The following is a 21,854-nucleotide window of genomic DNA, read 5'->3' as shown; positions in this document are numbered from 1 at the left end:
TCTCTAACCACTAGGCTACCTACCTCTCTAACCACTAGGCTACCTACCTCTCTAACCACTAGGCTACCTACCTCTATAACCACTAGGCTACCTACCTCTATAACCACTAGGCTACCTACCTCTCTAACCACTAGGCTACCTACCTCTATAACCACTAGGCTACCTACCTCTATAACCACTAGGCTACCTACCTCTCTAACCACTAGCTACCTACCTCTCTAACCACTAGGCTACCCACCTCTCTAACCACTAGGCTACCCACCTCTCTAACCACTAGGCTACCTACCTCTCTAACCACTAGGCTACCTACCTCTCTAACCACTAGGCTACCCACCTCTCTAACCACTAGGCTACCCACCTCTCTAACCACTAGGCTACCTACCTCTATAACCACTAGGCTACCCACCTCTCTAACCACTAGGCTACCTACCTCTCTAACCACTAGGCTACCTACCTCTCTAACCACTAGGCTACCTACCTCTCTAACCACTAGGCTACCTACCTCTATAACCACTAGGCTACCCACCTCTCTAACCACTAGGCTACCCACCTCTCTAACCACTAGCTACCTACCTCTCTAACCACTAGGCTACCTACCTCTCTAACCACTAGGCTACCTACCTCTCTAACCACTAGGCTACCTACCTCTCTAACCACTAGGCTACCCACCTCTCTAACCACTAGGCTACCTACCTCTCTAAACCCACTAGGCTACCTAACCCTCTCTAACCACTAGGCTACCTACCCCTCTCTAACCACTAGGGCTACCTACCTCTCTAACCCACTAGGCTACCTACCTCTCTAACCACTAGGCTGCCCTACCTCTCTAACCACTAGGCCTACCTACCTCTCTAAACCACTAGGCTACCCACCTCTAACCGCTAGGCTACCCATACCACTCATAACCACTAGGCTACCTACCTCTCTAACCACTAGGCTACCCTACCTCATCTAACCACTAGGCTATCCTACCTCTCTAACCACTATGCTACCCTACCTCTCTAACCACTAGGCTACCTACCTCTCCTAACCACTAGGCTACCTACCTCTCTAAACCACTAGGCTACCTACCTCTCTAACCCACTTAGGCTACCTACCATCTCTAACCACTAGGCTACCTACCTCTCTAACCACTAGGCTACCTACCTCTCTAACCACTAGGCTACCTACCTCTCTAACCACTAGGCTACCTACCTCTCTAACCACTAGGCTACCTACCTCTCTAACCACTAGGCTACCTACCCTCTCTAACCACTAGGCTACCTACCTCTCTAACCACTAGGCTACCTACCTCTCTAACCACTAGGCTACCTACCTCTCTAACCACTAGGCTACCTACCTCTCTAACCACTAGGCTACCCTACCTCTCTAACCACTAGGCTACCTACCTCTCTAACCACTAGGCTACCTACCTCTCTAACCACTAGGCTACCTACCTCTCTAACCACTAGGCTACCTACCTCTCTAACCACTAGGCTACCTACCTCTCTAACCACTAGGCTACCTACCTCTCTAACCACTAGGCTACCTACCTCTCTAACCACTAGGCTACCTACCTCTCTAACCACTAGGCTACCTACCTCTCTAACCACTAGGCTACCTACCTCTCTAACCACTAGGCCTACCTACCTCTCTAACCACTAGGCTACCTACCTCTCTAACCACTAGGCTACCTACCTCTACCACTAGCTACCTACCTCTAACCACTAGGCTACCTACCTCTCTAACCACTAGCTACCTACCTCTATAACCACTAGGCTACCTGCCTCTCTAGCCACTAGGCTACCTACCTCTCTAACCACTAGGCTACCCACCTCTCTAACCACTAGGCTACCCACCTCTCTAACCACTAGGCTACCTACCTCTCTAACCACTAGGCTCCCTACCTCTCTAACCACTAGGCTACCTACCTCTCTAACCACTAGGCTACCTACCTCTCTAACCACTAGGCTACCTACCTCTCTAACCACTAGGCTACCTACCTCTCTAACCACTAGGCTACCTACCTCTCTAACCACTAGGCTACCTACCTCTCTAACCACTAGGCTACCTACCTCTCTAACCACTAGGCTACCTACCTCTCTAACCACTAGGCTACCTGCCTCTCTAGCCACTAGGCTACCTACCTCTATAACCACTAGGCTACCTACCTCTCTAACCACTAGGCTACCCACCTCTCTAACCACTAGGCTACCTACCTCTCTAACCACTAGGCTACCTACCTCTCTAACCACTAGGCTACCTACCTCTCTAACCACTAGGCTACCCACCTCTCTAACCACTAGGCTACCCACCTCTCTAACCACTAGGCTACCTACCTCTCTAACCACTAGGCTACCTACCTCTCTAACCACTAGGCTACCTACCTCTCCACATGACGTGTTATACATCCAAACACATATTTCAGGAACATGTTAAAATCTTTATTTACATCACACATAACACAAATAGCTTCTTGTTTCCCGACTATATAATATAAATACACTCTGCTCGTATTTGACTGTTGAAATGGTGTTTTCAATGCTTCACTCAGTGTGACTATGTGATAGATATTGTGGGCAGACACCTGATCAATCCCTGGCCCTGTGTTTCTGCAGGTGGCTTCTAGCTTGGTCCCAGATGTGCTGGTGCTGCATAGCCAACTCCTATGATCGTTGTCATGCAAATCAGCACAAACAGATCTGGGACCAGGCTAGATGCCCTCAGCTCGACTACCTCCATGTATAATCAGTACATGTATCTCTACATGTATGTAGTTCATTGGGTATATACCAAATCTACTGCTCATGTCCACCAATGTCAGGTTCATTCCATTAAAACGGAGTTCCTTCAGGATCCTAATCAGACCTGGGTTCAAACAGTATTTATTTTCGCTCATCGTTTGATTGAGTCAACCAGGAATGCTGGATTTGCACTCCATTGTGCCAGACAATCTCAATCAAACTCTGCTAATTGATTTTAAAGAAAAACAATAACTTTTAACCAATAACTCTTAACTCGTGTAACCATCACAACCCTCCTCCTCCTCTCCTCCCCCAGGATCAAGTGGTGAGTACAGGCAGCTTGGTGCTGCTAGAGGGGGGTATTAGGGAGTGGCTCTGGCCCTGCATCTGCATCTTCAGCCTCTGGATCTCCACGCGCTGCAGCTGGATGATACGCTCCGCTTCCTCCTCGAAATTCAGCCTCGCCACTAAACCCCTCCCCTCCACAGAGGTCAGCGCTATGGGGATACAGAGGTCAGAGGTCAGTGCTACGGGATACAGAGGTCAGCGCTATAGGGATACAGAGGTCAGAGGTCAGTGCTATGGGGATACAGAGGTCAGAGGTCAGTGCTATGGGATACAGAGGTCAGAGGTCAGCGCTATGGGGATAGAGGTCAGCGCTATGGGGATACAGAGGTCAGTGCTATGGGGATACAGAGGTCAGAGGTCAGCGCTATGGGGATACAGAGGTCAGTGCTATGGGATACAGAGGTCAGAGGTCAGCGCTATGGGGATACAGAGGTCAGAGGTCAGCGCTATGGGGACACAGAGGTCAGAGGTTTACACTACGGTGATGCAGAGTGGTCAAGAGGGTCATATCATGCTTTTTCTTGCATTAATGTTAATTTATTAATTAATTTTTTCCATTTTAGAATGCACGGGAAGTTGTTCCATCACTACATAGAAACAAGAACGAATTCAAAACTATTGAAGATGAACAGGGGACTAATTTACTAGCTAAGCGTTTGCACCAAAGTTTGCAGAATGTTTTTTCCAAAAAGGATTCCATTATTGAAGACAGAACAAAAAGGTCAAATAAAGGTCAGAAGTGTGAACGCAGGATGAACCGATAAAACAAGTAGAAACAGATCAACTCTCAGGTCAAACTGTTATCTGGGTTATAGTGAATATCAGATATTGTTAGTGTGTGAGGGTCCAGTCACCAGTGAGGTCTGAGGAGCTCAGTTTCTTTTTGCTGATGCCTGATTGGCTCTTATTGTCGTGGACCTGAGTCCTCACCAGACGCAGCTCCCGCCTCAGATCATTGATCTCCTTTATCAGAGACACGTTCTCCTGGAAAAGAGACATGAAACTGAACATCAGTGCTAAACTGAAATTTGGATTTTGAAATATCATTTAATTAGTGGAATATGGATTGTGAATAAACCACACTATATATCATGGAAGGTAAATTCCCAGCTCTCAAAATTGGGTTGTAGACATCATCATTTTCTGGTTGAAAAGTCATGTTCAGCAGGGGGGAAACGTTTTTAACTGGGTAGATACAACCTGAATTTATCCAATAAGAACAGTTTTTCATTTTCGGTTACAAAATGTTTTGCTACAGTGTGCCCTACTGAACACAACCTTGGTTTTTCACGTTGAAGCATTGTCTTCACAGGCTTTTCTCAACCCATATTGCCCACGGGGCTTCGGTTGGTGTTAGCGAGAGTCTCTCCCTCCCACCTTCATGATCTTGACGTTTTCTGTCCGGTGGACCTCTGTGTCTTTGGCCAGCTTCCTCTTCAGAGACGCCACATTCCTCTCCAGGTGTTCCCTCTGACGACTGTACTCCCTCTGGATGTCTGCGTCCACACCCACTATGTCCACCTCAACACACACATTACACACACACATTACACATACACATTACAGACACATTACACCCACTATGTCCACCTCAACACACACATTACACACACACATTACACATACACATTACAGACACATTACACACACTATGTCCACCTCAACACACACATTACACCCACTATGTCCACCTCAACACACACATTACACACACATTACACACACACATTACACCCACTATGTCCACCTCAACACACACATTACACCCACTATGTCCACCTCAACACACACATTACACCCACTATGTCCACCTCAACACACACATTACACACACACATTACACCCACTATGTCCACCTCAACACACACATTACACACACATTACACACACACATTACACACACTATGTCCACCTCAACACACACATTACACACACACATTACACACACTATGTCCACCTCAACACACACATTACACCCACTATGTCCACCTCAACACACACATTACACACACATTACACACACACATTACACACACTATGTCCACCTCAACACACACAATACACCCACTATGTCCACCTCAACACACACATTACACACACACATTACACACACTATGTCCACCTCAACACACACATTACACACACATTACACACACACATTACACCCACTATGTCCACCTCAACACACACATTACACCCACTATGTCCACCTCAACACACACATTACACCCACTATGTCCACCTCAACACACACATTACACACACACATTACAGACACATTACACCCACTATGTCCACCTCAACACACACATTACACACCCACTATGTCCACCTCAACACACACATTACACACACACATTACACACACACATTACACCCACTATGTCCACCTCAACACACACATATTCATTTTTGTTTCCTGAATATTTATTCCGGATGCTAACTGGTAATTCAGAGCTCTGTGTGTGTTTGTGTGTGTGTGTGTGTGTGTGTGTGTGTGTGTGTGTGTTCACTGGCACGTAATCTCACCACATCACTCTGCTGGACGTAGTGGTCATAGAGCTCTCTGATACTATCCTTTAACCTCTTAGGCTCCTGGATGAAGCCTACACAGTTATGGAGGTCTGTCTTGAACCTGCGTACCAGGGCCTCCACGTCCCTCACCTGGGTGAAGAGAGCAAGAGTACACCATGACAGTTTCTGGAATTATGCTTGTGTTTCTAGCTCCGACAGTGGAAGTTCATTTTATCTTTATTTAACGAGGAATGTTTGTCAACGAACAAATTCTTATTTTCAATGACGGCCAAGGAACAGTGGGTTCCTTGGCCGGCAGAACGACAGATTTGTACCTTGTCAGCTCGGGGATATGAACTTGCAACCTTTCGGTTACTAGCCCAACGCTCTAACCACTAGGCTACCCTGCCGCCCCGTATTAAGTAATATCTAACAAATAATATCTAATAATTTCACAACAACACATAAATCTAAGTAAAGGAAGGAATTAAGAATATATAAATATTTGGACGAGCGATGTCAGAGTGGCATTGACTAAAATACAGTAGAATAGAATACAGTATATACATATGAGATGAGTAATGCAAGATATGTAAACATTGGGCTATGTCTTTGAACTAGGCCTATATACTCGAACTCAGCAGTCTCCAACCTTTTCCAGCATGAGAGCACCTTTTTTTTAAATTAAACTTTGCGAGCTACTATTTTTTTTATGCTTTCAAATAGGCACATTATTTCCTTACCTACCCTGCAACTCTGCCCCGGGACCTTGGTGTACAATATACAGTTGAAGTCGGAAGTTTACATACACCTCAGCCAAATACATTTAAACTGAGTTTTTCACAATTCCTGACACTTAATCCTAGTAGAAATTCCCTGTGTTAGGTCAGTTAGGATCACCACTTTATTTTAAGAATGTGAAATGTCAGAATAATAGTAGAGAGAATGATTTATTTGAGCTTTTATCATATTCCCAGTGATGGGAATGGGGCCTGTCATGCCAAACGTTTCGGGTAGCCTTCCACAAGCTTCCCACAATAAGTTGGGTAAATTTTGGCCCATTCCTCCTGACAGAGCTGGTGTAACTGAGTCAGGTTTGTAGGCCTCCTTGCTCGCACACACTTTTTCAGTTCTGCCCACACATTTTCAATAGGATTGAGGTCAGGGCTTAGTGATGGCCACTCCAATACCTTGACTTTGTACTTAAGCCATTTTGCCACAACTTTGGAAGTATGCTTGGGGTCATTGTCCATTTGGAAGACCCATTCACGGTTGGGATGGTGTTCTTCGGCTTGCAAGCCTCCCCTTTTTTCCTCCAAACATAACGATGGTCATTATGGCCAAACAGTTCTATTTTTGTTTCATCAGACCAGAGGACATTCCTCCAAAAAGTACGATCTTTGTCCCCATGTGCAGTTGCAAACTGTATTGTAAACTTCTGACCAACTGGAATTGTGTTACAGTGAATTATAAGTGAAATAATCTGTCTGTAAACAATTGTTGGAAAAATTACTTCTGTCATGCACAAAGTAGATGTCCTAACAGACTTGCCAAAACTATAGTTTGTTAACAAGAAATTTGTGGAGTGGTTGAAAAACTAGTTTTAATGACTCCAACCTAAGTGTATGTAAACTAGTTTTAATGACTCCAACATAAGTGTATGTAAACTAGTTTTAATGACTCCAACATAAGTGTATGTAAACTAGTTTTAATGACTCCAACATAAGTGTATGTAAACTAGTTTTAATGACTCCAACATAAGTGTATGTAAACTTACAACTTCAACTGTATGCATTGTCTGTCAATATGCCTGGTAATATAATGGTCAATAAACAGTATTTGGCATGACAGGCCCCATAAAACTATCTTTTGTATTTTTCTGAATACCTGTTTTGTTTGTCCTGGTTTGAGATGTTTTTACTCTCAATATTAAAAATGTTAATTCAAAAAAAGAATTAAAAAAAAAACGAAAATGGATGTTCTGAGTCCATGTCGACGCTTAAATCACATCAGAAGACGAAATAATATAGAATTTAGATTTTTGAGTGTAATTCCCCTTTAATTGTACATCTAGCAAGAGAGGAACGTGTCAGTCTAGCGATGTTTCTGCTGTTAGGCCTACTGCTGCAACACATGTCATGGCAGAGTCGGCAAATCAATTGCCATCCTAATTATACAAATAATGATGATTTATTTCTGTCAGGTAAGTCTACTTTGCAGTGCACATTTAGCTGAGTAGGATTTTGTAGCCTTTCAATCGACAAACAAGACACTGGTTATCATTAGCATCACTAACTGGCTACATAAGGCCTGACAAACGCATCCAACACAGACAGACGGACAATATTGCTGTAAATTAATAGGCAGATATTGTGTTACGTGTCTAACCAAGAGTGGGATAATGTCAACGCGGCTTCGATTGGATAGTAGTAGTGGGAGTTTTGTGTTTATGACAGTTTGTAATTGTTCCTGAGTGGCGCAGAGGTCTAAGGCCCTGCATCTCAGTGCAAGAGGTGTCACTACAGACCCTGATTCGATCCCGAGCTGTATCACAACTGGCCGTGATTGGGAGTCACATTGGGCGGTGCACAATTGTCCCAACGCCGTTAGGGTTTTCCGGGGGTAGGCTGTCATTGTAAATAACAATGTAACTGACTTGTTAAATAATTACAGAACACATGAAAAAACAAATGTACTTTGACATTGGCGAGCTGCTCGTCGGTGGGCTGGTAGCTGGCGACCTGTCGGAGACGCCCTGCTCTAACTATATCTTCCATTAAACCTCATGATAGTATACAGTACATAGCAGTTAAAGACATTGTGTATAAGTGCATATGACATAGGGGTCCCTTTCAGAATAGGTAGTCCCTTTCCATGTCTTTAAGATTCTCTACTATGTACAGTGTTTTCATGAGGTGAAGTGAAATATTTAGTATGAGCCTTCTCTCGCTCTGCCCATATTCCCCCCCCAAAACCTCTCCGATTCTCATCCATTCTCATGCAAAGCAGACAGGCGTCCTCCAGCCTCTCTCACCCTCTGCGTCTCCTTGTGCATCTCCTTATCGGTGGCTTTCAGTTTGAGTTTCAGCTCAGTGATGTTCAGCTCCAGCTGAGTGTTTCTCTTGTGGACCTGATCCAGCTCGCCCTCCATCTAACAAAGAGAGCATCCATTGGCCAGTCAGTCAATCTCAATGAGAGCTACAATACACACACTGAGTATACAAAACATGATTTAGGAACACCTCTTTCCATGGCATAGACTGACCAGGTGAATCCAGGTGAAAACTATGATCCCTTATTGACGTCACTTGTTAAATCCACTTCCAATCAGTGTAGATGAAGGTTAAGTAATATATTTTTAGACTTGAGACAGCCTTAGGGTAGTGGGTTTTTAATGAGTGTAGGGTTAGTTCAACAGTTTCCTGTGTGTATTAAGATGGTCCACCACCTAAAGGACATCCAGCCAACTTGACACAACTGTAGGAAGCATTGGAGTCAACATGAGCCAGCATCCCTGTGGAACACTTTCGACACCTTGTAGAGTCCGTGCCCCGACGAATTGAGACTTTTCTGAGGACAAAAGGGGAGGGGTGGGTGCAACTCCATATTAGGAAAGTCTTCCTAATGTTTTATGTGTGACACTGAGTGAAGAACTGAAGTGGTCAATGCTCTGGCTCTCCCTCCATCTACTCTGGCTCTCCCTCCATCTGATCTGGCTCTCCCTCCATCTACTCTGGCTCTCCCTCCATCTGCTCTGGCTCTCCCTCCATCTACTCTGGCTCTCCCTCCATCTACTCTGGCTGTCCCTCCATCTACTCTGGCTCTCCCTCTATCTACTCTGGCTCTCCCTCCATCTGATCTGGCTCTCCCTCCATCTACTCTGGCTCTCCCTCCATCTGCTCTGGCTCTCCCTCCATCTACTCTGGCTCTCCCTCCATCTGCTCTGGCTCTCCCTCCATCTGCTCTGGCTCTCCCTCCATCTACTCTGGCTCTCCCTCCATCTGCTCTGGCCCCCCCTCCATCTGCTCTGGCTCTCCCTCCATCTGCTCTGGCTCTCCCTCCATCTACTCTGGCTCTTCCTCCATCTGCTCTGGCTCTCCCTCCATCTACTCTTGCTCTCCCTCCATCTACTCTGGCTCTCCCTCCATCTACTCTGGCTCTCCCTCCCTCCATCTGATCTGGCTCTCCCTCCCTCCATCTGCTCTGGCTCTCCCTCCATCTGATCTGGCTCTCCCTCCATCTACTCTGGCTCTCCCTCCATCTGATCTGGCTCTCCCTCCATCTGCTCTGACTCTCCCTCCATCTGATCTGGCTCTCCCTCCATCTGCTCTGGCTCTCCCTCCATCTACTCTGGCTCTCCCTCCATCTGCTCTGGCTCTCCCTCCATCTACTCTGGCTCTCCCTCCATCTGCTCTGGCTCTCCCTCCATCTACTCTGGCTCTCCCTCCATCTGATCTGGCTCTCCCTCCCTCCATCTGCTCTGGCTCTCCCTCCATCTACTCTGGCTCTCCCTCCCTCCATCTGCTCTGGCTCTCCCTCCATCTGATCTGGCTCTCCCTCCATCTACTCTGGCTCTCCCTCCATCTGCTCTGTCTCTCCCTCCATCTACTCTGGCTCTCCCTCCATCTACTCTGGCTCTCCCTCCATCTACTCTGGCTCTCCCTCCATCTACTCTGGCTCTCCCTCCATCTACTCTGGCTCTCCCTCCATCTACTCTGGCTCTCCCTCCATCTACTCTGGCTCTCCCTCCATCTGATCTGGCTCTCCCTCCATCTACTCTGGCTCTCCCTCCATCTGATCTGGCTCTCCCTCCATCTACTCTGGCTCTCCCTCCATCTGATCTGGCTCTCCCTCCCTCCATCTGCTCTGGCTCTCCCTCCATCTACTCTGGCTCTCCCTCCCTCCATCTACTCTGGCTCTCCCTCCCTCCATCTACTCTGGCTCTCCCTCCCTCCATCTACTCTGGCTCTCCCTCCCTCCATCTACTCTGGCTCTCCCTCCATCTGATCGGTCTCTCCCTCCATCTGCTCTGGCTCTCCCTCTATCTGCTCTGGCTCTCCCTCCATCTGCTCTGGCTCTCCCTCCATCTGATCTGGCTCTCCCTCCATCTGATCTGGCTCTCCCTCCATCTGATCTGGCTCTCCCTCCATCTGATCTGGCTCTCCCTCCATCTGATCTGGCTCTCCCTCAATCTGCTCTGGCTCTCCCTCCATCTACTCTGGCTCTCCCTCCATCTACTCTGGCTCTCCCTCCATCTACTCTGGCTCCCCCTCCATCTGCTCTGGCTCTCCCTCCATCTACTCTGGCTCTCCCTCCATCTGCTCTGGCTCTCCCTCCATCTACTCTGGCTCTCCCACCATCTGATCTGGCTCTCCCTCCATCTGCTCTGGCTCTCCCTCCATCTACTCTGGCTCTCCCTCCATCTGCTCTGGCTCTCCCTCCATCTACTCTGGCTCTCCCTCCATCTGCTCTGGCTCTCCCTCCATCTGATCTGGCTCTCCCTCCATCTGCTCTGGCTCTCCCTCCATCTACTCTGGCTCTCCCTCCATCTACTCTGGCTCTCCCTCCATCTACTCTGGCTCTCCCTCCATCTGCTCTGAATCTCCCTCCATCTGCTCTGGCTCTCCCTCCATCTGATCTCGCTCTCCCTCCATCTGATCTGGCTCTCCCTCCATCTGCTCTGGCTCTCCCTCCATCTGATCTGGCTCTCCCTCCCTCCATCTGCTCTGGCTGTCCCTCCATCTGATCTGGCTCTCCCTCCATCTGATCTTGCTCTCCCTCCATCTGCTCTGGCTGTCCCTCCATCTGATCTGGCTCTCCCTCCATCTACTCTGGCTCTCCCTCCCTCCATCTGCTCTGGCTCTCCCTCCCTCCATCTACTCTGGCTCTCCCTCCATCTGCTCTGGCTGTCCTTCCATCTGATCTGGCTCTCCCTCCATCTGATCTGGCTCTCCCTCCATCTGATCTGGATCTCCCTCCATCTGATCTGGCTCTCCCTCCATCTACTCTGGCTCTCCCTCCATCTGCTCTGTCCCTCTCTCCATCTGATCTGGCTCTCCCTCCATCTACTCTGGCTCTCCCTCAATCTACTCTGTCCCTCCCTCCATCTGATCTGGCTCTCCCTCCATCTACTCTGGCTGTCCCTCCATCTGATCTGGCTCTCCCTCCATCTACTCTGGCTGTCCCTCCATCTGCTCTGGCTCTCCCTCCCTCCATCTACTCTGGCTCTCCCTCCATCTGCTCTGGCTGTCCCTCCATCTGCTCTGGCTCTCCCTCCCTCCATCTACTCTGGCTCTCCCTCCATCTACTCTGGCTCTCCCTCCATCTGATCTGGCTCTCCCTCCATCTGATCTGGCTCTCCCTCCATCTACTCTGGCTCTCCCTCCCTCCATCTGCTCTGGCTCTCCCTCCATCTACTCTGGCTCTCCCTCCCTCCATCTACTCTGGCTCTCCCTCCCTCCATCTACTCTGGCTCTCCCTCCATCTACTCTGGCTCTCCCTCCCTCCATCTACTCTGGCTCTCCCTCCATCTGATCTGGCTCTCCCTCCATCTGCTCAGGCTCTCCCTCCATCTGCTCTGGCTCTCCCTCCATCTGCTCTGGCTCTCCCTCCATCTGATCTGGCTCTCCCTCCATCTGATCTGGCTCTCCCTCCATCTGATCTGGCTCTCCCTCCATCTGCTCTGGCTCTCCCTCCATCTACTCTGGCTCTCCCTCCATCTACTCTGGCTCTCCCTCCATCTACTCTGGCTCTCCCTCCATCTGCTCTGGCTCTCCCTCCATCTACTCTGGCTCTCCCTCCATCTGCTCTGGCTCTCCCTCCATCTGATCTGGCTCTCCCTCCCTCCCTCCATCTGCTCTGGCTCTCTCTCCATCTGCTCTGGCTCTCCCTCCATCTACTCTGGCTCTCCCTCCATCTGCTCTGGCTCTCCCTCCATCTGATCTGGCTCTCCCTCCATCTACTCTGGCTCTCCCTCCATCTACTCTGGCTCTCCCTCCATCTGCTCTGGCTCCCCCTCCATCTGCTCTGGCTCTCCCTCCATCTGATCTGGCTCTCCCTCCATCTGATCTGGCTCTCCCTCCATCTGCTCTGGCTCTCCCTCCATCTGATCTGGCTCTCCCTCCCTCCATCTGCTCTGGCTGTCCCTCCATCTGATCTGGCTCTCCCTCCCTCCATCTGATCTTGCTCTCCCTCCATCTGCTCTGGCTGTCCCTCCATCTGATCTGGCTCTCCCTCCATCTACTCTGGCTCTCCCTCCCTCCATCTACTCTGGCTCTCCCTCCATCTGCTCTGGCTGTCCCTCCATCTGATCTGGCTCTCCCTCCATCTGATCTGGCTCTCTCTCCATCTGATCTGGCTCTCCCTCCATCTACTCTGGCTCTCCCTCCATCTGCTCTGTCCCTCCCTCCATCTGATCTGGCTCTCCCTCCATCTACTCTGGCTCTCCCTCCATCTGCTCTGTCCCTCCCTCCATCTACTCTGGCTCTCCCTCCATCTGCTCTGTCCCTCCCTCCATCTGATCTGGCTCTCCCTCCATCTACTCTGGCTCTCCCTCCATCTGATCTGGCTCTCCCTCCATCTACTCTGGCTCTCCCTCCATCTGCTCTGTCCCTCCCTCCATCTGATCTGGCTCTCCCTCCATCTGATCTGGCTGTCCCTCCATCTGATCTGGCCCTCCCTCCATCTGATCTGGCTCTCCCTCCATCTGCTCTGGCTCTCCCTCCATCTGCTCTGGCTCTCCCTCCATCTGATCTGGCCCTCCCTCCATCTGCTCTGGCTCTCCCTCCATCTGATCTGGCTCTCCCTCCATCTGATCTGGCCCTCCCTCCATCTGATCTGGCTCTCCCTCCATCTACTCTGGCTCTCCCTCCATCTGCTCTGGCTCTCCCTCCATCTGATCTGGCTCTCCCTCCATCTGATCTGGCTCTCCCTCCCTCCATCTACTCTGGCTCTCCCTCCATCTACTCTGGCTCTCCCTCCATCTGATCTGGCTCTCCCTCCATCTGTTCTGGCTCTCCCTCCATCTGATCTGGCCCTCCCTCCATCTGATCTGGCTCTCCCTCCATCTGATCTGGCTCTCCCTCCATCTGATCTGGCTCTCCCTCCATCTACTCTGGCTCTCCCTCCCTCCAACTACTCTGGCTCTCCCTCCCTCCATCTACTCTGGCTCTCCCTCCCTCCATCTACTCTGGCTCTCCCTCCCTCCATCTACTCTGGCTCTCCCTCCCTCCATCTACTCTGGCTCTCCTTCCATCTACTCTGGCTCTCCCTCCCTCCATCTGATCTGGCTCTCCCTCCCTCCATCTACTCTGGCTCTCCCTCCCTCCATCTGATTTGGCTCTCCCTCCCTCCATCTACTCTGGCTCTCCCTCCCTCCATCTGATCTGGCTCTCCCTCCCTCCATCTACTCTGGCTCTCCTTCCATCTACTCTGGCTCTCCCTCCCTCCATCTACTCTGGCTCTCCCTCCCTCCAACTACTCTGGCTCTCCCTCCCTCCAACTACTCTGGCTCTCCCTCCCTCCAACTACTCTGGCTCTCCCTCCCTCCATCTGCTCTGGCTCTCCCTCCCTCCATCTACCAACGGAGAAGGTAACACTATACTTAAAGCCTACAGGTATGCTGCAATGAAGAGAGCACCGGGTACTCAACCTCAATGAACTCACAGTGTAGGCTATTGCAGTTTGCTGCAGCATCATATTCATGTCCACCTACATCTTACATGCATCCTCATGTGTTGACTGGAGGGCTACAGAGAGGGGTCAATGGAGGGCAGAGAGAGGAGACAATGGAGGGCAGAGAGAGTGGTCAATGGAGGGCAGAGAGAGGGGTCAATAGAGGGCAGAGAGAGGGGTCAATGGAGGGCAGAGAGAGGGGTCAATGGAGGGCAGAGAGAGGGGTCAATGGAGGGCAAAGAGAGAGGGGTCAATGGAGGGCAGAGAGAGGGGTCAATGGAGGGCAGAGAGAGGGGTCAATGGAGGGCAAAGAGAAAGGGTCAATGGAGGGCTAGAGAGAGGGGTCAATGCAGGGCTAGAGAGAGGGGTCAATGGAGGGCAGAGAGAGGGGTCAATGGAGGGCAAAGAGAGTGGGGTCAATGGAGGGCAGAGAGAGGGGTCAATGGAGGGCAGAGAGAGGGGTCAATGGAGGGCAAAGAGAAAGGGTCAATGGAGGGCTAGAGAGAGGGGTCAATGCAGGGCTAGAGAGAGGGGTCAATTCAGGATTAGAGAGAGGGGTCAATGCAGGGCTAGAGAGAGGGGTCAATACAGGGCGAGAGAGTGGTCAATACAGGGCTAGAGAGAGGGGTCAATACAGGGCTAGAGAGAGGGGTCAATACAGGGCGAGAGAGAGGGGTCAATACAGGGTAAGAGAGGGGTCAATGCAGGGCTAGAGAGAGGGGTCAATACAGGGCGAGAGAGAGGGGTCAATACAGGGTACGAGAGGGGTCAATACAGGGCTAGAGAGAGGGGTCAATACAGGGCTAGAGAGAGGGGTCAATACAGGGCTAGAGAGAGGGGTCAATACAGGGCTAGAGCGAGGGGTCAATACAGGGCGAGAGAGAGGGGTCAATACAGGGTAAGAGAGGGGTCAATACAGGACTAGAGAGGGGTCAATGCAGGGCTAGAGAGAGGGGTCAATACAGGGTAAGAGATGGGTCAATACAGGATAAGAGAGGGGTCAATACAGGATAAGAGAGGGGTCAATACAGGCGATTCTGAGTGCTTTCGTGTGTAAATGCAACATGGCAAATGTACTGTATGTCATGGCATTTTGATCAGTTATATGAAACGGTGGATTTTTTTGTGGGCTTTTTTCCCCACATGTTAGATGTGCAAGTGCAATGAGTGAGAAAATGTAGCGGTCAATGCTGATGATTCAGGTGGGTAAAAACATAATGACATGAATGTCAGTAGTAGCATTTTGATCAGCAATAAGAATGTATTTCAGATTTGTCTGATGCTCACCTGTATGATCATTTAATATTATACACCATTTAGCAGACGCTTTTATCCAAAAAGACTTAGTCATGCTTGCATACGTTTTACTTACTGCTGGCTCCGGAAATTGAAGCCCCTATCTTGGCATTGCATGCGCCATGCTCTTCCAACTGAGATACAGAGGCGAGAGAGAGGGGTCACTGAGACCATCTAAAAACAGATCTAGCTGTCTCTGACCTCTTGAATCTGCTCCTTCATCTCCTTGATGTCGTTCTCTCTGGGCTCGATCTGTTTCTTCAGTTCTTTGATCTTGTAGTCCAGGACAAACTTGAACTTCTCCAGCTCCTGGTTCTTCTTCTTCAGGTCGTAGATTCTCTTCTCCTGCAAAAAAGAGGAGAGGAGTTTTGTTACCTCTTTTATAACCCAAAACATGTCTCTGTTGAACTAATAGCTACTGTGATAGTTTGTGACCTGTGGTAGTTCTGACATTTTGGTCCAAAAATGAGTTCTTCACATAGAGTTGCTCTTCAGGCTGTCCTTTACATGTGAGACATGTCAGATTTAAAAAAAAAAAGGACGTTTACGATGAAAAACATGTCAAATCAGAAAGATCCATCTGCGCAAACACCTTTTAACTTGGTGCTATAAGGTCCTATCTGCAATCCAATCACACAACACTGGGTTGTCAATCAAAACAACTGTAGGTAAGAAAATATACTAATTGAGTCATAAAGAGGAAGACATCACAAAACAGTTCCCAATACCCATTATCTCAGAACTATACAGTCTGCAAGATAGAACCATATAGTCCCAGGACCTTGATTATTTATATCATAGGTTCTGGTCCTCTTTTTAAATGACTTAGATTGTTTTTATCACAACTTTTTCAGAAGACTGGCCATAACATAATGTAAGCTCTTTAAGGTAAAGAAAACAACAAATAAATACGAGTTCCTCAGATCATGTTTTAGGCCATGTTTTTGTCTTGTTCTTTATCAATAGGAAAACCTCCATGGAAGGAGTATTTCACTAAAATTACAAACTTACCACATTTTATTGATAACTAAGCAAGTAGTTTACTGACTTTGGTTGTCAGAGACTTGAAAAATATATCAGTTTAGTCATCCAGAGCTAAGCTTTAGCAATGTTGCTAGTTATCCTTAAGATATACACTGAGTTTAGCAAACATTAGGAACACATTCCTAATATTGAATTGCCTTCTCCCTTCTCTGTCTCCCCCCCCCCCCCCCCAGAACAGCCTCAATTCATCGGGGCATGGATTCTACAAGTTGTCAAAAGTGTTCCACAGGGATGCTGGCCCATGTTGACTCCAATGCTTCCCACAGTTGTGCCAAGTTGTCTGGATGTCCTTTGGGTGGTGGACCATTCTTGGTACATACGGGAAACTGTTGAGCGTGAAAAACCCAGCAGCGCTGCAGTTCTTGACACAAACCGGTGCGCCTGGCATCTACCACCATACCCTATTCAAAAGGCACTTACATCTTTTGTCTTGCCAATTCCCTCTCAGAATGGCACACACACACAATCCATGCCTCAATTGTCTCAACACTTAAAATCATTCTTTAACCTGTCTTCTCTTCATCTACACTGATTGAAGTAGATTTAACAAGTGACATCAATGAGGGATCATAGCTTTCACCCGTTCAGTCTATGTCACAGAAAGAGCAGGTGTCCTTAATGTTTTGTCCACTCACTGTAGTGTATTTGTCATTGAAAGGAACTATTGCTTTAACAAATGTGTGATGAACATGAATTAATATTTTGGATGATGTGTTTAGAAAGAAGGGTATTTATCTTTATTTAATCATTAAATGTCTGTATTTTTCTATTGAAAGTGAAATAATTGTAACATTCTGTGCTAGATAGGACCTTATGGCTAAACCCAGATAGGACCTTATGGCTGAACCCAGATAGGACCTTATGGCTGAACCCAGAGAGGACCTTATGGCTGAACCCAGATAGGACCTTATGGCTGAACCCAGATAGGACCTTATGGCTGAACCCAGATAGGACGTCATGGCTGAACCCAGATAGGACCTTATGGCTGAACCCAGATAGGACCCTTATGGCTGAACCCAGATAGGACCTTATGGCTGAACCCAGAGAGGACCTTATGGCTGAACCCAGATAGGACCTTATGGCTGAACCCAGATAGGACCTTATGGCTGAACCCAGATAGGACGTCATGGCTGAACCCAGATAGGACCTTATGGCTGAACCCAGATAGGACCCTTATGGCTGAACCCAGATATGACCTTATGGCTGAACCCAGATAGGACCTTATGGCTGAACCCAGATAGGACCTTATGGCTGAACCCAGATAGGACCTTATGGCTGAACCCAGATAGGACCTTATGGCTGAACCCAGATAGGACCTTATGGCTGAACGCAGAGAGGCCCTTATGGCTGAACCCAGATAGGCCCTTATGGCTGAACCCAGAGAGGACCTTATGGCTGAACCCAGAGAGGACCTTATGGCTGAACCCAGATAGAACCTTATGGCTGAACCCAGATAGAACCTTATGGCTGAACCCAGAGAGGACCTTATGGCTGAACCCAGATAGAACCTTATGGCTGAACCCAGATAGAACCTTATGGCTGAACCCAGATAGGACCTTATGGCTGAACCCAGAGAGGACCTTATGGCTGAACCCAGAGAGGACCTTATGGCTGAACCCAGATAGGACCTTATGGCTGAACCCAGATAGGACCTTATGGCTGAACCCAGAGAGGACCTTATGGCTGAACCCAGATAGGCCTTATGGCTGAACGCAGAGAGGACCTTATGGCTGAACCCAGAGAGGACCTTATGGCTGAACCCAGAGAGGACCTTATGGCTGAACCCAGAGAGGACCTTATGGCTGAACCCAGAGAGGACCTTATGGCTGAACCCAGATAGAACCTTATGGCTGAACCCAGAGAGGACCTTATGGCTGAACCCAGATAGAACCTTATGGCTGAACCCAGATTGACATTTCAGAGCCATAAGGTTCTATCTTTCGGTACCTTTAAGGACCTTACTGGGTTATGAAAGAATGATGTACTACATATTCAGTTGTATCTAGGAAAGATGTTCCAGAAGAAGCTAACATAATCAGTGTCTCGTCTCCCTACCAATAACTAGTGCTAGAAGGTGGATCCAATACATATGAGGTCAATAGCCCCCTTATACAGAACGTGTCCTACAGTAGGTCATGTTTCTGTTAAAGAACACAAAACAACATTTCTTGTTACATTTCTTTTTCTCCGTCTCAGTCCCTTTTCTCTTGTTTGATGCCTAATGAACAGGACCCTGTCCATCCCCACTTTGACTTGGATGGTCTCGTCTCTCTCCTGGATCTCCTTCTTCAGGCCCACAATGTGCGTCTCCAACCCTCCCTTAGCCTAGGTTCCTCCAGTACCTGTACCCACCCCATCCCCCTGCAGCCACCCACCACCCACCTTATCCTGGATGGTCTCGTCTCTCTCTTGGATCTCCTTCTTCAGGCCCACAATGTGCGTCTCCAACCCTCCCCTAGCCTAGGTTCCTCCAGTACCTGTACCCACCCCATCCCCCTGCAGCCACCCACCACCCACCTTATCCTGGATGGTCTCATCCCTCTCTTGGATCTCTTTCTTCAGGCCCAGGATGTCCTTCTCCAGGGACTTGATGACCCCTCGTAGCTTCTGCTGCTCCACCCTCAGCTTCTCAATCTCCACGTTGCGGTCATCTATATCCTTCTGCAGGCTGCTGAACTGTCACAGGAGAAGACAGAGAGGGGAGAAGACAGAGAGGGGAGAAGACAGAGAGGGGAGAAGACAGAGAGGGAAGAAGACGGAGAGGGGAACCGGAGAGAGAAGACAGAGAGGGGAACCGGAGAGAGAAGACAGAGAGGGGAGAAGACAGAGAGGGGAGAAGACAGAGAGGGGAGAAGACGGAGAGGGGAGAAGACAGAGAGGGGAGAAGACAGAGAGGGGAGAAGACAGAGACGGGAGAAGACAGAGACGGGAGAAGACAGAGAGGGGAGAAGACAGAGAGGGGAGAAGACAGAGAGGGGAGAAGACAGAGAGGGGAGAAGACAGAGAGGGGAGAAGACAGAGACGGGAGAAGACAGAGAGGGGAGAAGACAGAGAGGGGAGAAGACAGAGACGGGAGAAGACAGAGAGGGGAGAAGACAGAGAGGGGAGAAGACAGAGAGGGGAGAAGACAGAGAGGGGAGAAGACAGAGAGGGGAGAAGACAGAGAGGGGAGAAGACAGAGACGGGAGAAGACAGAGACGGGAGAAGACAGAGAGGGGAGAAGACAGAGAGGGGAGAAGACAGAGAGGGGAGAAGACAGAGACGGGAGAAGACAGAGACGGGAGAAGACAGAGAGGGGAGAAGACAGAGAGGGGAGAAGACAGAGACGGGAGAAGACAGAGAGGGGAGAAGACAGAGAGGGGAGAAGACAGAGACGGGAGAAGACAGAGACGGGAGAAGACAAAGAGGGGAGAAGACAGAGAGGGGAGAAGACAGAGACGGGAGAAGACAGAGAGGGGAGAAGACAGAGACGGGAGAAGACAGAGACGGGAGAAGACAGAGACGGGAGAAGACAGAGAGGGGAGAAGACAGAGAGGGGAGAAGACAGAGAGGGGAGAAGACAGAGACGGGAGAAGACAGAGAGGGGAGAAGACAGAGAGGGGAGAAGACAGAGAGGGGAGAAGCGAGAGAGGGGAGAAGACAGAGACGGGGAGAAGACAGAGACGGGGAGAAGACAGAGATGGGAGAAGACAGAGAGGGGGACCGGAGAGAGAAGACATGTTTAAAAGGTGTGAATGAGAAGTGGAGATTAAATAGATTATAGAATAAATATTTCATAGATATAATATATTGTAGCAGCCTATACTGTATGTGGAAGCTATAGCATACTGTATGTGGAAGCTATAGCATACTGTATGTGGAAGCTATAGCATACTGTATGTGGAAGCTATAACATTATGTATGTGGAAGCTATAGCATACTGTATGTGGAAGCTATAGCATACTGTATGTGGAAGCTATAACATTATGTATGTGGAAGCTATAACATTATGTATGTGGAAGCTATAGCATACTGTATGTGGAAGCTATAGCATACTGTATGTGGAAGCTATAACATTATGTATGTGGAAGCTATAGCATACTGTATGTGGAAGCTATAGCATACTGTATGTGGAAGCTATAACATTATGTATGTGGAAGCTATAGCATACTGTATGTGGAAGCTATAACATACTGTATGTGGAGGCTATAGCATACTGTATGTGGAAGCTATAGCATACTGTATGTGGAAGCTATAGCATACTGTATGTGGAAGCTATAACATACTGTATGTGGAACCTATAGCATACTGTATGTGGAAGCTATAACATACTGTATGTGGAAGTTATAACATACTGTATGTGGAAGCTATAACATACTGTATGTGGAAGCTATAGCATACTGTATGTGGAAGCTATAGCATACTGTATGTGGAAGCTATAACATACTGTATGTGGAAGCTATAGCATACTATATGTGGAAGCTATAGCATACTGTATGTGGAAGCTATAGCATACTGTATGTGGAAGCTATAGCATACTGTATGTGGAAGCTATAGCATACTATATGTGGAAGCTATAGCATACTGTATGTGGAAGCTATAGCATACTGTATGTGGAAGCTATAGCATACTGTATGTGGAACCTATAACATACTGTATGTGGAAGCTATAGCATACTGTATGTGGAAGCTATAGCATACTGTATGTGGAAGCTATAGCATACTGTATGTGGAAGCTATAGCATACTGTATGTGGAAGCTATAGCATACTGTATGTGGAAGCTATAACATACTGTATGTGGAACCTATAACATACTGTATGTGGAACCTATAACATACTGTATGTGGAAGCTATAGCATACTGTATGTGGAAGCTATAGCATACTGTATGTGGAAGCTATAACATACTGTATGTGGAAGCTATAACATACTGTATGTGGAAGCTATAGCATACTGTATGTGGAAGCTATAACATACTGTATGTGGAAGCTATAACATACTGTATGTGGAAGCTATAGCATACTGTATGTGGAAGCTATAACATACTGTATGTGGAAGCTATAACATACTGTATGTGGAAGCTATAGCATACTGTATGTGGAAGCTATAACATACTGTATGTGGAAGCTATAACATACTGTATGTGGAAGCTATAGCATACTGTACTATAACATACTGTATGTGGAAGCTATAGCATACTGTATGTGGAAGCTATAACATACTGTATGTGGAAGCTATAACATACTGTATGTGGAAGCTATAGCATACTGTATGTGGA

At 48.2% G+C, this 21,854-nt stretch overlaps 1 protein-coding gene across 4 annotated transcripts in view; it reads right to left on the bottom strand.

Annotated features, from left to right (window-relative positions):
* Positions 1 to 2,408: 2,408 nt before the first annotated feature.
* The window catches only part of cfap57 (cilia and flagella associated protein 57), a 38,777-nt gene continuing 19,331 nt past the window's right edge, over positions 2,409 to 21,854 (bottom strand). For 2 of the 4 annotated variants that reach the window (XM_031807285.1, XM_031807284.1), the window contains 7 exons: positions 19,116 to 19,274; positions 15,756 to 15,899; positions 8,620 to 8,736; positions 5,601 to 5,735; positions 4,449 to 4,592; positions 3,926 to 4,055; positions 2,409 to 3,220 (listed from right to left, as the gene is read on the bottom strand). In XM_031807285.1, coding sequence (XP_031663145.1) covers positions 3,042 to 3,220; positions 3,926 to 4,055; positions 4,449 to 4,592; positions 5,601 to 5,735; positions 8,620 to 8,736; positions 15,756 to 15,899; positions 19,116 to 19,274 — 1,008 coding nt within the window. In that variant the 3' untranslated portion in view covers positions 2,409 to 3,041. Of the gene's footprint in view, positions 3,221 to 3,925; positions 4,056 to 4,349; positions 4,593 to 5,600; positions 5,736 to 8,619; positions 8,737 to 15,755; positions 15,900 to 19,115; positions 19,275 to 21,854 lie in introns of those variants that run through there. The other 2 variants (XM_031807286.1, XR_004205865.1) reach the window with 2 other exon arrangements.

The sequence above is a fragment of the Oncorhynchus kisutch genome, linkage group LG27 (genome assembly GCF_002021735.2).
Source record: "Oncorhynchus kisutch isolate 150728-3 linkage group LG27, Okis_V2, whole genome shotgun sequence".
NCBI classification, from domain to species: domain Eukaryota; kingdom Metazoa; phylum Chordata; class Actinopteri; order Salmoniformes; family Salmonidae; genus Oncorhynchus; species Oncorhynchus kisutch.
The sequence above is the reverse complement of the archived record's forward strand: the minus strand, read 5'-3'. Positions and strand labels throughout refer to the sequence as shown.